The following is a 14,612-nucleotide window of genomic DNA, read 5'->3' on the forward strand; positions in this document are numbered from 1 at the left end:
TTCCACTTTTGCCCCCAAACACCCCACCCCACCCCACATGCTTTTATAAGACTAAAAGGGGAATGCCAGCTCCACAGAGTTAGGGTCTTTGTCCCATTCTTGACAAGTGGCTACAACAGTGCTCTACAATTAGTAGGAACCCAGTAAATATTTGTTGAATGAAAGAAAATAAATTAGAAGGGGAAAAAAAAAAACAAAACCAACAAGTAAAGAGAGCAAGAACCCATACTTGACATATCTTCAAGTTTGTGTCCCAAGTTTATGGAACCTGGCCCTCTACTTCTCTACTTACAGAAGGTCTTCTGCCAACAAAATCAGCATCTAGAATTCCCCAACCAAAAAAAGAGACTACAATGCTCTGTTCCTCTATGACTAACGTAAGAATTCAAGGCATTATTTGATCCACTTGACCTGTCTCATCTCGTGGCAAACATGACTCTCCATCCATGCATTCAAGGCCCTCACCACACTGTCTGTGAGGGCTCAGAGTGTTTGTGATCAGTGAACAGGCAAGTCAGAGACTCCCTCTGCATTATTATTGATCTTCTGGCACATGTTACCCCCACAAGCAACTCAGTATTTCCTTGACTGCGTGGGGTCACCCTCCTGTCCTCACATTCTTGACACTTTACCCAACACAGGACTGTTCCTTCCATCCAGAGGTTTTTGGTGTGGTGGTCTTTTGTTTTCAAGGCAGCAGATTCACCAGAGAGATAGACACAATATTTGAGAGGAAAATACATCTGGAATAAGAAGATTTTTTTTTTTTTTTTGGTGCAAATGTTTTACAAGTACTAATTCCATTACTATGGTAAGTTGCCAAAAATGGCTACAACATTTCACAGGTGCTTTACAGGTGGACTTTATTTTTCCCCACCTCTTGAATTTGGACTGACCGTGTGCCTTATTCTGCCCAACAGGACATTAACACATGTGATGCAGGAAGAGGCTCGAAGAGAGCTTATCCTTTTAGTTCCTGGAATCCCAACACCACGGGAAGAAGCCAGCCTGTTGGATGAGACTCATATGGTCCAGTCACCCGGGATGCCTTCACTGACAACAGGCCAAGTGCCTAACAGATGAAGCCATCTAACATCAGAAAAACTGCCCACCCAAATCATGAGCTAAATAAATGTTTTAGGCCATTTTAGGTTTGGGGTGGTTTGTTTCACAGCAAAAGCTAACATACACAATTTTATAGATGAAGAAACTGAGGCACAGAGATTAAGTAATCCACCCCAAGTCCCACACCTATTAAATGGTAAGGTGGGATTCAAAGCCAATCTGTCTGGCTCAGAGGCCAAGATTTGCCGGTTGTCCTACAGCTAAGTCACTCTACAAGTTTCAAATGCCTCTCCTCTCACCTACTTCCTCAAAAGAGGCTGAGTATAGAACGTGGACTCACATGGCCTCATAAACACAATACAGGCAACTTCCAGCACTGAATGACCCTATTTTGCATTTATGTTGCTCTTCAGGTTTGCAAAGTCTTCTGACACACTGCAACCATTTAAAAATAAGAGTTGGGGCATCCTGGTGGCTCAGTCAGTTAAGCATCTGACACTTGGTTTCAGCTCAAGTCATGATCTCATGGTTCATGGGTTCAAGCCCCGCGTTGGGCTCAGTGCAGAGCCTGCTTGAGATTCTCTCTCTTCCTCTCTCTCTCTGCCCCTTCCCTGCTTGTGGTCTCTGTCTTGCTCTCTCTCAAAATAAATTAATAAAAAACAAAAGTTGCCCAAATGTTCACCATCAGATTAACAAAATGTGCCATATCCATACCACAAAATATTACTCAGCCTTAAAAAAGAATGAAATTTTAACATATACCGTAACATGGACGAACCTTGAAGAGGTTATGCAAAGTGAAATCAGCCAGTCACAGAAGGGCAAATACTGCATGATTCCACTTGTATGGGGCACTTAGAAGACTCAAAATCCCAGAGACAAAAAGTAGAACCATGGTTGCCAAGGGCTGGGGTGGAGGGAGGAAGGGGGAGTTGGCATCTAACACAAGTTGAAGATGGATGGCGGTGGGGCTGCTCCCTAATAGGAACATACTTAATGCTGCTCAGTTATACATTTCGAAATGGCTCAAATGGTGATATGTACGTTCTCTATAGTTTACCACACTTTCAAAAGAGAAACAAAAAAGCGGAAGCATTGGGACTGGCAATGATAAAAATGACAGGCCCAGGGCCACTGCTAGACCAGTCACAGCCCCAGGAGCAAAGCTAGCAAGAAAAGCTCAACTGTTCGGGCTCACATGGCTCCACCCCCTCATCAGACACTGACGCCTTCTACACGCTGAAGGCCACGTGGGCTGACAGGTATGTCAAAGCAGCCTTACAAACATGCTCTGGCTCAAGGACAAAAACCCTCAAATAAATGAAAGCCAATTCCCTGCCCCCACCCCAGCTGGGCGTGGGGGGCTATGTTCTCCCTCCTCTTGGCGGAATTTGGGCTGGATTTTCACAATCATAGGACTGGAGCTGACTCATTCCTTATCCAACGTGACAACAGGACCAATAGAGTTAACGCAAATTTTTGATGAGCAAATACAATTTCTACTGACCCAACAATTACAACTCTTCGTAGACTCTTTATGGAAAACCAAGCTCTTTAAGTCTCTTCTGCATCAGGGCTCTGGATGGATGGACGTGGGCATTCAGAGAGACAGATCATAAAACCACCACCAGGATGATCTCATACAAAAAAAAAAAAAAAGGAGACACACATCAAATATTAACAGAAGATACAGGGACTTCTTTTCTTCATTTCGTCTATTTTCGAAATTTTCTCCAACAAAAAAAGGTGTTTAATGAAGCTGAAACCTACACTCATGCAGGGATTCCCCTGTCAAACACGGTGCCTCCCTGAAGTCCTGAGACAACCTCACGGGAGAGCCGAGGCGGCTCCCATAACCACCCCTGCTTCCTAGACCAGGAGGCAGAGGCTCTGGGAACACAGTGCCTCATGATACACATTGAAGGAGATGCTCAGAGACCGTCCCTGCTGTACACAGCCAGAGGGTCTGTAAATACAGAAGGGAAGGGGGTGGGGATCAGAGAGAGGAAGAAAACAGGAAGCCCAACTGGCAGCCGCTGGAGGTGGGCCCCACCCCCTTCGCCATCAGGAAGGTCAGAGGATGCTGGTACACAAACAGACCCAGTCACCTGGCGCAAGCCCAGACAGCCCACCGTGTGCCCAGATGAAATGTGACATCCGTACCCCGCCTCAGCCTTTGAGCATCCTTCCAGTTCCTCGGCTATACGCCAGCAAGGTCCCTTGCGGGCGAGGGGCGGAGGTCACTCTGGGCCTTCTCCGCCCTCCTTTTCCTGCCCCACCTGCAAGAAGGCAGGGGTTCCCTTCACATTCTTCTTGGCCTCTGCCGGTTGACAGTGAGTCACTCAGTCATCCCCAGGGTCTGGCTATTATTTGTGAGACCTGATGACTCAGTGGCTCACGCAAGGGACTCCGTAATTGTCACGATCACTAGCCTCACTAGCCAAGAGAAGGGATGAGAGGAAGGAGCGATGCCATAGTTCACAGCTGCCCAGCAGTGAGACTCTACCGACCCAGCTCCCTCCCACCTCTTTTCCCATCAAAGAGGATTTGGGGAGGGAAAAGAAGAGAGTGGTATGAGATCTATCCCAGATGTGTCACAGACAACTGGGGACCTATCCGGCAAATGAGATTTAAATGAACAGATTTGCCAGCTGTGTTCCTATCCTTCCGCTTATGTGGCCACAGGGCAGGAAAGCCAGGGTGGCGGGGGCGGGGGGACCAGGAACAACAAAGGAAACGCTCAGAATGCCAAGGAAGGGCCGGGAGGAACACTGGCCCTGCTGGAGGCCTGTCAATGCATGGTTCACTCATTTGTTCCGTTAGCCCTCATGGAGCTTCGCTACTACAAACAACAATAACAAGTCAGAAAGAGTGCCATGGAGAAAAAGCACATCAAGGAACAAGGGATGGCGGTGGTGGAGATAGCAAGTAGCAGTTATTTCAATGGTGGCCCAGGGAGGCTTTGTTGTTGATAAAGTGATATTTGAGCAGAAAAGTGAAGAACTGAGTGAGCAGACCATGCAGATTCTGGGGTTAAGACAATGCCAAACAGAGGGGCACCTGGGTGGCTCAGACAGTTAAGCGTCTGACTCTCGATTTCAGCTCAGATCGCGATCTCACAGCTCATGAGTTCAAGTCCCATGTCGGGCTCTATGCTGACAGCGTGGAGCCTGCTTGGGATTCATTCATTCGTTCGTTCATTCATTCAGTCTCTCTCTCTCTCCCTACCTCTGCTCTTCCCCCACTTGTGCACGCTCTCTCTCAAAATAAACATTAAAAAACTAGACAATGCCAAACAGAAGCACCAGCAAATTCCAAGACTCTGAGGTAGAAGCACATGTGACACGAGTACAGCCAAAGATGGACACCTCCCACCAGTCTTAACGATCCCGAGGAACGGGCACATAGACAGTTCTAACAAATACTTGTGGGCTCAAGAGAGTCAGAGGGTTGAAGACTTTCAGAAAAGGTTTCACGACCTCCTTGGTACTGATCAATGTTTATGTTAAATTATCGTAAATTTCTCCCCAAACCCAAAACCCAAACCCTTTACACTGCAATTTCAGGTCAAGAATACTGCTACTCTGGGCTACATGGGGCAGGGGGGTGACCCATCCCCAGCTGGGGGTGCCCCTTAAAGACCGGTGAGACACAGGCACTTTGGAGACAGTACCTCAGGGTCCGGAAGACCTTTTGAGAAGGGTTTCACCTCCCACAGAAAGGCAGAAAGAGGGGGCGGCTGCTCAGAGTTTGCTGCAGCCCAGTGAGTAACAGGCACTCTGATGCTGACCAACCCGGGTTAGCTGGTCAGGAAGGAGGAAGGGTTCAGGTGGCCATTCTGTCTAGGAATAAGGCAACCTATCTGGCAGGTTCCAAACAGAAAGCTCAGCTCGGGGTTCAGAGTATGAATACACATACGCAGCTAGGATCTCAGGAGAGCCACTAAAGCATCAAGGGAATCCCCTGATGAGAGATTTGAGAGGCCCGCGGAGGCAGGGCAGAGAGGAAGAACACCCAAGTCCTGGCCCCTGACCCTCAACAGGTCTGGTCTGAACATGTTCCTAGATTTGTGAGGCTTCGTCTCCCCAAGAGTTCACCCTCCCTGCTCTACCGTGCCCAACCACACGCGTGCGCACCCTGGTGCACACGTCCCCGTCACTCACTGAACGCTTTCTTACCGGCACCTTCCGTCACATAAACACACGACACGGATAGGACCGACACTCTGGACCAACCGCTTAGGCCCGTTCTGGGTGGCCACGCACACTGAAAAGACATGGTGCGAGGAAGCCAGAGCGAGCGGGGGTGTGCGAAAGCCCCGGGGCTGGCACCCAGCAGACACCGGTGAGCGTCGGGGGCTCTCTTCCTCCCCCACTCACGGGGCCCGGCTAGCAGAGGCTGGGAGGGGACAGAGGCAGAACACTGCACCACCTCAATGGGGACAAAGGAGGACACACTCTGAAACCAGAGCCCGGTCCCATGCCGTCCAGCAATCGCCTGACCACAGCTCCCCTCTGCTGTCCCTTTGTTGGTGCCAGTTCCCCAGTTGCCTATTTGGGCTCTCGGGGCAAAGAACCCACGTCTCAAGAGAAGCAAATGGTAAATTCCTCTCAAACCAGAAAGGAGACGCTGCAAGGGAGGGAGTCTTCTGCCTGCTGCCTGCCAGGCGATCACCAGAGAGGGCAGAGGAAGACACCTTGTCTTCTAGACATGTCCTCTCGTCCACACCAGCTGGCCCAGCTGCCTGGGGGGGTGGATCTGGGCACCATCTCGGTATCCAGGTGGCACCCACTCACAGGGTCGGCCAAATGCCAGCACCCACACCCTATTAATAGCATCAGGAGCTGGAATGGAGCAGCTTGGGTAGGGGGAAGGAGAAAGCAAGAGGCTGTCTTCAAATGCAGTGTATACAAAGTCATGGTGGCTCTGCATCCTGGGGGACTCATGCTTCTAACCTTCGACCGGGGACACAGAAGTCAGAAGGTGCATCCAAAACACGGTTTGGGGCGGAGGCAGGGGAGACGGTCAGTGGGGCTACCTTACCTGCCTCGCCACCCTCCGGGCCTCCCAGTAGGGCTTCGAGTCTTCCACAGCTTTGCCAATTTTCTTCACCAGCTCGTCCAGCTTCACCGTTGCTTCCACCAGAACGGAGCGGAACTTCTGACGAGCATCCTGCAGCCAAGAGAAAACGAGGAACAGTTGAGGCTTAAGGAGGCATCCACGAAAATCCACTTTCTCTATCCAAAAGCACCAAGGAGGGCCTTCACAAAACCTACAAGCTCCTAAATTAATATCTTTGTGAGCAGCACCGTCTAAAACTCTGTGATACTGGAAATGTTCTATCACACTGTCCAATATGGTAGCCACTAGCCACATTTGGCTACTGAGCACTTGAAATTGGCTAAGGAGGCTGAGGAAATGGGTTTCCAATTTATTCAGTTTTAATTAAGTATATTTCTATTTTAAAAATAAGCACGGGGCCGCCGGGGTGGCTCAGTCGGTTAAGCAGCCAACTTTGGCTCAGGTCATGATCTCGCAGTCCCGCACGGGGCTCTGCTGACAGCTCAGAGCCTGGAGCCTGCTTCAGATTCTGTGTCTCCCTCTCCCTCTGCTCCTCCACTCATGCTCTCTCAAAAATAAACGTTAAAAAAAGTTTAAAAAAAATTTTTTAACGTTTATTTATCTTTGAGACAGAGAGAGACAGAGCATGAATGGGGGAGGGTCAGAGAGAGAGGGAGACACAGAATCCGAAACAGGCTCCAGGCTCTGAGCGGTCAGCACAGAGCCCGACGCGGGGCTCGAACTCACGGACCGCGAGATTGCGACCTGAGCTGAAGTCGGAGGCTCAATCGGCTGAGCCACCCAGTCGCCCCAAAAAAGTTTTTAATGAAAGTAAATAAAAATAAAAGTAAGTGTGGCCAGTGACTACTATATGAAGGTGGATAGCTCAGGCTTGATTTAAAAGCTCTATCTCCTCAGTGGGCAACTTCAGTGATGGCACCATGTCCTATGCTCCCATGGAGTCCCCAACCATATAATGTAGTCCTCCATGCAGAAACACTGATTGGAAACTTCCCACATGCCAGACCCTATGCTGGGTGTGGGGCTTGGTCCCTGCCCACAGGACACGTCCAGTCTGGCGGGTGAGGTAGGCATCATAGCCATTCCAGAAAAGTCCATGCCAGGATGAAAGTGGTACAGGTGCCACGGAACCCAGCAGCAGAGAACCTCACAAGGTCTGGTAAGGCGGGACAGGCAGTGAGAGACAGACTTGGAAAACATCCAGAGGGCTGATATCTATACAGAAGCCCAGAGCATGAATGGTCACTTGGGAGAGAGGGAGAGGAAATATTGAACCCCGAGCAGGCAGAGAAGCCATATTCGGCCAAGAGGGGAGAGGGAACGGCACAGTCTGAATGAAACTAGAAGTCCGAAATGTGGAAAGCAGCAAGAGATAAGGGTGGCCACCCATCCTGGAGGCAGCTACAAGCAACTTAGGTCTCAATTAGGGGTTGGAAGGGAGGAACAGGCAGGCCATTCTAGGCTTAACCACAGTGTCAAAGTCAAGAAACCCAGATCCACGGACTTCACGAGGAGGAAATAAAATTAAAAAGAAGGAACTCAGTCCAATGTCTAGGGCGACATATTGGAGGGTTGGGTTAGTACTTTCCAGACCCCACACCCCTCTACTCCTTTTCCCTTAGGCATTTGCCTGACACAGCCTCGTGGGGGTGGGAGGAAAGGGGCACACATCTGAGAGGGGAAATAGATACTCAGAGAAGGAACAATGCATGAACACCAGCCGTGGGGCTGCCCCAAGACCAAGCAGCCACCCAGCTAGTAAAACACATGTGCTGGGGCACCTGGGTGGCTCAGTCAGTGAAGCGTCCGACCTTCGGCTCAGGTCATGATCTTGAGGTTCGTGAGTTTGAGCCCTACGTCGGGCTCTGTACTGACAGCTCGGAGCCTGGAGCCTGCTTCACATTCTGTGTCTCCCTCTATCTCTGCCCCTCCCTCCCTCCCTCCCTCCCCCCCCAAAAACAAACGTTAAAAAAAATTAAAACAAACACACAAACACGTGTGCTCCACTGGCTGCAGAGGGCCCGCCTCACCAGCAACTATCTGAAGACTATCTCTAAGCATCGAACTGTAGGGGCCTCTTGGGCCAAGGGGATAGCTCAAGGGGGCGAAGAAGGCTCTGCCCACTTGTGTGTCCTCCATCCTACTGCACCAGGGCTTGCTAGATGGGTTTGAAAATGATGCCGGCACTCGAGCATATGAGGGTGCTGCCTTTGCCTCACATGGGCGCTTCTCAGCTCCTGAGCCCCATCCTACTTCTGACACTGGCCTTGGTCCCTTTCGCGGGCCCTGTATCATCATCTTCTTCTCTGCCTTCTCTTCTATGTGGCCAGGCCCGCAGTCACCTGCTACAGCTTCTGGAAACAAAGCACACCAGGTCTGTCCTGGAGAGGAAGTGGCGTGGGTGCACAGGGCAGCCCAGGGACTAGCCCCGCTGAGCCCTGGCCAGACTGTGTTTCCAATATGTAGGAGGCAGCATGTTGTCTGAAGCCCGGGATTTTTTTTTTTCTTTTTTTAACCAGAGAGATGGATCCAATCTCCACCAAACCTCTGTGAGGCCCTCATCAGGCAACTTCTGGACTCATCATTTTTATTACCAATTAAATCGTTACTTTCCATCTCATAGGGAGGGCAGAAAAAAAGGAATAAAGGAGAATGCAAATGTAACACAACTAATAGCTCCTGGACACACAGTACATGCTCAGCAAATACACGCAATCCCCCATTACCACCTGGCACAAAAAGAGACCCATGATCCTGTTTTAAAAACACCGAGGTCGTCTCTCTGAGGCAGGGGCAGCTGACAGGACGGAAGTAACAACCTGTCACGCCATGTAGGCAGATGCTTTGCAAATGCACTCACAAGCATGACTGAATTCTTCAAGTCCCCACCCTGACGAGACGCAGGACCAGTGCTGTATCCAGACCACAGGTGAGAAATCGGAGGGCCATCATCAGCGTGTGACCCAGGGCAGATCACATCATCACTCCGGGTCTCTTTTGTAAAATGAGAATTGGGCCCCAAACCAGTGGCCCCTGGGCCAGTAGGCTTAGTGCCTTTGGTCTGTACGCTGGGTACTAAATGTCAGGAAAATCTATATTTTTTAAAAAAAAAAAAAAGTGGATTCTCAATTTTCTCGTAAGAAGAATCTGATAATCTAACAACACGGGGCCCTCATTCCTACCTGCAAACCACTGGCTAGAAGTGGAGGAGATGCCCCCTTAGAAAGAGATTTCCCTTTCCAGTCCCCACCAGCCCTTTGCCTGAATCACAGCCAGCCTGCATCACCCATTGAGGTGCCCAGCCCGGCCCCCCGAGACTTTTGATTTGCCAAGAGCTATTCTGGGCACGGGTGAATATAGCCCACCAAGCCTGCCTTTCTGAGGGAGGGAGAGGGATGCAGAGCCCAGATGGGCAATTTACTATGTGGCAGACGTGACCACAAATGCTTTCATTCCATCAATTCGTGCAATCACAACCTGATCAGGCAGGTGCTATAGTGCTGTTATTCGCATTTTACGAAGAGGAAAACTGAGGCCCGAAGGTAACATGCCTGAAGCCATGGAGCTGGGAAATGGCAGAACCAAGATTTAAACTCAAGCAGTAAATAGACAAGTATAAGGCAGCGTGATAAACACTAAGGCCTCAATACACACACAGTGCAGCGGACACACAGCTGGAAAGGCCACCCCAAGTGTCACCCAAGCCAGGCCCCGAAGAAAGGGGATTTCACCAGACAGGGAGGGAGGGGCACTAGAAGCAGAGGGAGGAACGTGAGCAAAGAACGGCTGTCGGGAGGGCTGGTGGGGGTTGGAGCAAGGAAGAGTGTGGGTGCTGAGTTAAGACATGTGAACTTTATCCCAGCACAGTGGGGAGACGGGGTGGATTTTTTTTTTTCTTTTCACGTAAATCTCAATTTACTTCCCATGAGCCCCTGGCAGAAATGACCAAAGAATGCATTCTTCCACAAAAAGAAAAGTGATCTAGTTTACTGGAAGGCTCCACTGTGAAGCACTTCCACAGCTGTGATAACGTACACTGAATATTGACTACAAGATAGTTCTGTTGGGAGGAAAGGAAGTGAGAAAGAGAGGTGGTTTGGGGGGACAGGGGGAGGAAAGAAATGAAAATCTCATCTTCCAATTGGGATGCTGGCAGATGGTTAACTAAAACTGACAAATCAACAAGCAGCCACACAGAGCCCACCATTTAGTCATAGAAGTTAATACCTAATCAGCTAAAATATGGTCAACTGATCAAACTGCCCTTAAGGGAGGGGAAGATGGGAATGGGGTAGGACGGGGTTTTGGGTTTTTTTTTTTTTTTTTTTGCCTTTTTAAAAACTGTGCTAAGATACCGTGGTGAATTTTTAAGCAGAGGCATGGCCAGATCAGATCTGGGTTTTACCAAAGAGTGAACAGGGCTTCTCAGGGGATGCTGGTGGGCAGATCCTGGGACCACCAGCCTGGGTAAGCGTGTGGCCATCAAAGGGTATTGCACCCAAAGGACTTGATTTGACATCAGTGTTTTCCCTCTATAAATGAGGCTGTGTTGCCAGGGATGATGATGCATGGCTGGCTGACATCCAACCACCAACAAGCCTATTCATCCAAGACTCGTTAAAAGCTGAACACAAAGCCAGCCTTCTCCCTGAGAAGATAATGCCGACCCAGTTCTTTTACCATTCCACAGAAAATCCTAGCCATTTGAGTAACACGTCTCCACAAACACTGGAGTGTGAGGGCCCACAAACCCCCATCTTTTCTGCCAGCCCAATGCTAACAGCCTGGACTTTCTTGGGCCTCACCCAGGGCCCAGAAGTGGTCACGTGACCCAGGCCTGGCCAATCAGATTTGGATACACCTAGCTTCGATGACCCATGAGAACCAATGAGGCTTCATTCTGGGACTTTTCTGAACGGTCAGAGGAACTATTTTTCACAGAGAAGGCTGAGAGAATAGAATGAAAGGCTAGAGCAGATGGCAGCCATCTCGGCAACATGAGGGGAGAGCCTGGGAGAGGGAGGAAGTCCCAGCTGGCAACACTCTGAGCTTCCGGAAGTAGCAATGCCTTACAGTCTCACCCTACACTCCACCTTCCCCAGAGCCAAAACAGCACAACCTCAGCTGTCGCAACTGTTTTATGTTTTGCTTAAAGCGGTTGAATTGCATTTCTGTCATTCACAATTGAATGAAACCTTAAATGAAAAAGATACACAAGTAGGCCTGAAAGTAGTCATAATTAATGTAGATAGGGAGAAGAGGGTCAGTCTACAGTCGTATTATGGCAAAGCACTAGTGATTAAATATGGTTAAGTGCTAGAGGCTTTTAACCCTGACAACAAAGTCATGTTTATATGGAACAGAACCCGGAACTAACCTGGACAAAGCATTTCTCTAAATCCCTCCGAGTGCCAGTTGGCTACATCTTTCAGACAGCTTGCCGCAACTGACCTTGTGCTTTTTGCCTTATTTCCTAGTTCAAGAAAAGGACTGTGGTTCTCCCATTTCCTACAAGTACAGGCAAACGTGTTTCCCAAGATCAGAGTGGAGGGTTACTTCCAGGAATGTCCCCGGAGGAGAGACAGCTATTTTCCCTACAGTAAACGACCCATGCACTTCTGTATAACCTTACCTCGGGAGAGCCAGCAGACCTTTTACCAGCCCAGAAAAACAAGCCATTTACCAGGCGGGGCTGGTTCCCTCAGCTGGGATCCCTCAGATCGTCAAATCTGAAAACTGTGTCATTTCCATTAGGTGACTCAGGGCAATTTATTCAAAGAACTGCTGAGGGTGGCACAGAATCCCTGTCTTGAATGTGCGTGTCAAAAATACAGGCCAGTATCAGGTAAGAACTCCAGCGAAACCAAACTGGCCAGGGCCGGCGTGCCTTGGAGACAGTGCGCCAGGTGTCACCCCACTGAGGACGAGTCTGTTTTCTGGCCAATCCGCTCATCAAAGCCTCAATGATGTCACCTGTAAGCTGAGAATGACGGCCTTTCTCCTCCACAAAGGTGTCCCCAGAACCAAGGGAGATTATGATGGGACATCAGTTTTTAAAAATAACTGTCCTACAAATTAAAGATGACACCATACTTCAAAAGAGCCTGAGTAATGCCATTTATAAATACACTGCTGCTTGAAGAGAGATTTCACAGCCATTACCTGAGCCTCACAATGACCCTGTAAGACGGGCTGAGCAAGAATGATGGTCCCCAGCCTACACGTATCTCAGGTGAAGCGCTATGTGGCCTGAGGTCACACGCCAGTGCGTGCCAGACTTCAGACAAGGACACATACCTTTAGTCTTTTCATCCAATGGCTTTCACTTCACCTGTAGGTTCCCAAAGTGTGGTCCAGGGGACCACGGTAGGGGTCCCTGAGGCTCTGCAAGGTCAAAACCATTTTCCTAATCACACTGGACTTATTTGCCTTTTCACCTTCATTCTCTCATGAGTTTTCAGTGGGGTTTCCCAGAGACTACTTCATAGGAGACATGGCAGCAGACGGAATGCAGAAGCACACAACTCAGCCCCTCTAGGAAGCCAGACTACAAAGAGACTTGTAAGACAAAAAACCATTAAATGATTAATTTCCTTTCACGAATTTTTTTTCCTTTCGTGTGGGAAAATACTTATTTTCTCATAAAATATGTCAACGTGTAATAGGTTTATTATTGTAATTTTTAATGAATGAATTTAATAATGAATGAATTTAACTTTTTTTAATGTATGTTTATTTTTGAGAGACCGGGGGGGGGGGGGGGGGGGGGGGGGGGAGCAGAGGGAGGGAGAGGGAGACAGAGGATCCCAAGGGGGCTCTGTGCTGACAGTAGAGAGCCCAACGTAGGGTTCAAACCGACAAACCATGAGATCATGACCTGAGCTGAAATCAAGAGTCAGATGCTTAACCCACTGAGCCACTGAGGTTAACTTTTCTAACACAGCAAATATATATATTACCCACATAGAGCTCTCTGGGGTACTCAATGATTATAACAGTGTAAAGGGAGAGGCACCTGGGTGGCTCAGTCAGGTAGGTGTCTGACTCTGGCTCAGGTTATAATCTCACGGTCTGAGTTCAAGCCCCGTGTCGGGCTCTGTGCTGACAGCTCAGAGCCTGGAGCCTGTTTCTGATTCTGTCTCCCTCTCTCTCTGCCACACCCTACTCGCTCTCTCTCTCTCTCAAAAATAAATAAACATTTAAACAAAAGAAAACATTAAAAAAAAAAAAAAAAAAGAGGGGCGCCTGGGTGGCTCAGTTGGTTAAGCTGCCGACTTCGGCTCAGGTCATGATCTCGAGGTCCGTGAGTTCAAGCCCCGCGTCGGGCTCTGTGCTGACAGCTCAGAGCCTGGAGCCCGTTTCAGATTCTGTGTCTCCCTCTCTCTGACCCTCCCCGTTCATGCTCTGTCTCTCTCTGTCTCAAAAATAAATAAACGTTAAAAAAAAAAAAGTGTAAAGGGAACTTGAGGCCAGAAGCATCAGGTCTGCTGTGTAGACTAAGCCATACTCTTCCCACCCACCCCACCCGGGGCCTGCCCTGCAAAGACATCTCACAAACTAGAAACACCAGTGTATTTTCAGTAACAGCGAAGCAGTTGTTCCTGCTCAGATCTTTCTTGAATCCTTCTGATTTTGTCCAAGGAGAGGGTCCTGTTGGGTGCTACCATGTCTCCACAGCAAATGCAGCTGCTAATCCACATTTTGAGAAAGGGGGAGCTAATCTAGCTGAGCCTCCCATAGAGAAGGGAATCTGCTAGAATTTGATAAGCAAAACACATCCACTGGAAACAAAACGGCACTGGTTTGAAAGTCACCAAGCTGTGCCCTTAGGAGTTGGGCAGTTGCACACACGCAGAAAATTCTTCAATAAAAACCTTGCTTTAAGAGTACACTCATGATGAGCACTGAGAGATGAATAGCATTATTGAATGACTATGTTGGGCACCTGAAACTAATATAATGCTGTATGTTAACTCGACTGGAATTAAAATTAAAAACTTAATTAAAAGTTTGCTTTAAATAAAAACACATTTCCAGGGCACCTGGGGGGGGGGGGTTCAGTCAGTTAAGCGTCTGGCTCTTGATTTTGGCTCAGGTCATGATCTCATAGTTGTGAGATCGAGCCTTGCATCAGGCCCTGTGCTGGGCATGGAGCCTGATTGGGATATTCATATTCTCTCTCTCTCTCTCTCTCTCTCTCTCTCTCTCTCTGTCTGCCCCTCCCCCACTCGTGCACATGCACACACATGGGCACACTCTCTCGCTCTCTCTCAAAAAAAGTATTTCCTTTTGATGGCTTTTCACTTACAGTCATGAAGTCTCCACTTCAAGCAAGATGAAGTAAAAATGTCAATCAATTTAAAGGGAAATATGGAATAAACAGTAGATACAGAACTAGGATAAGGCAAAAATTATGACGGTGGCAGAAGACGAACGAGTCAGAAATGTAAAGTCTCTGTTTGCAG

The 14,612-nt window shown here is 48.8% G+C and overlaps 1 protein-coding gene across 2 annotated transcripts in view; it reads right to left on the minus strand.

Annotated features, from left to right (window-relative positions):
- The window catches only part of SH3BP5 (SH3 domain binding protein 5), a 79,898-nt gene that overhangs the window by 46,215 nt on the left and 19,071 nt on the right, over positions 1 to 14,612 (minus strand). For both annotated transcript variants that reach the window (XM_042957245.1, XM_042957244.1), the window contains exon 3: positions 6,109 to 6,237. In XM_042957245.1, the coding sequence (XP_042813179.1) occupies positions 6,109 to 6,237 (129 nt within the window). The remainder of the gene's footprint in view (positions 1 to 6,108; positions 6,238 to 14,612) is intronic.

Source organism: Panthera tigris, chromosome C2 (assembly GCF_018350195.1).
Source record: "Panthera tigris isolate Pti1 chromosome C2, P.tigris_Pti1_mat1.1, whole genome shotgun sequence".
NCBI classification, from domain to species: Eukaryota; Metazoa; Chordata; class Mammalia; order Carnivora; family Felidae; genus Panthera; species Panthera tigris.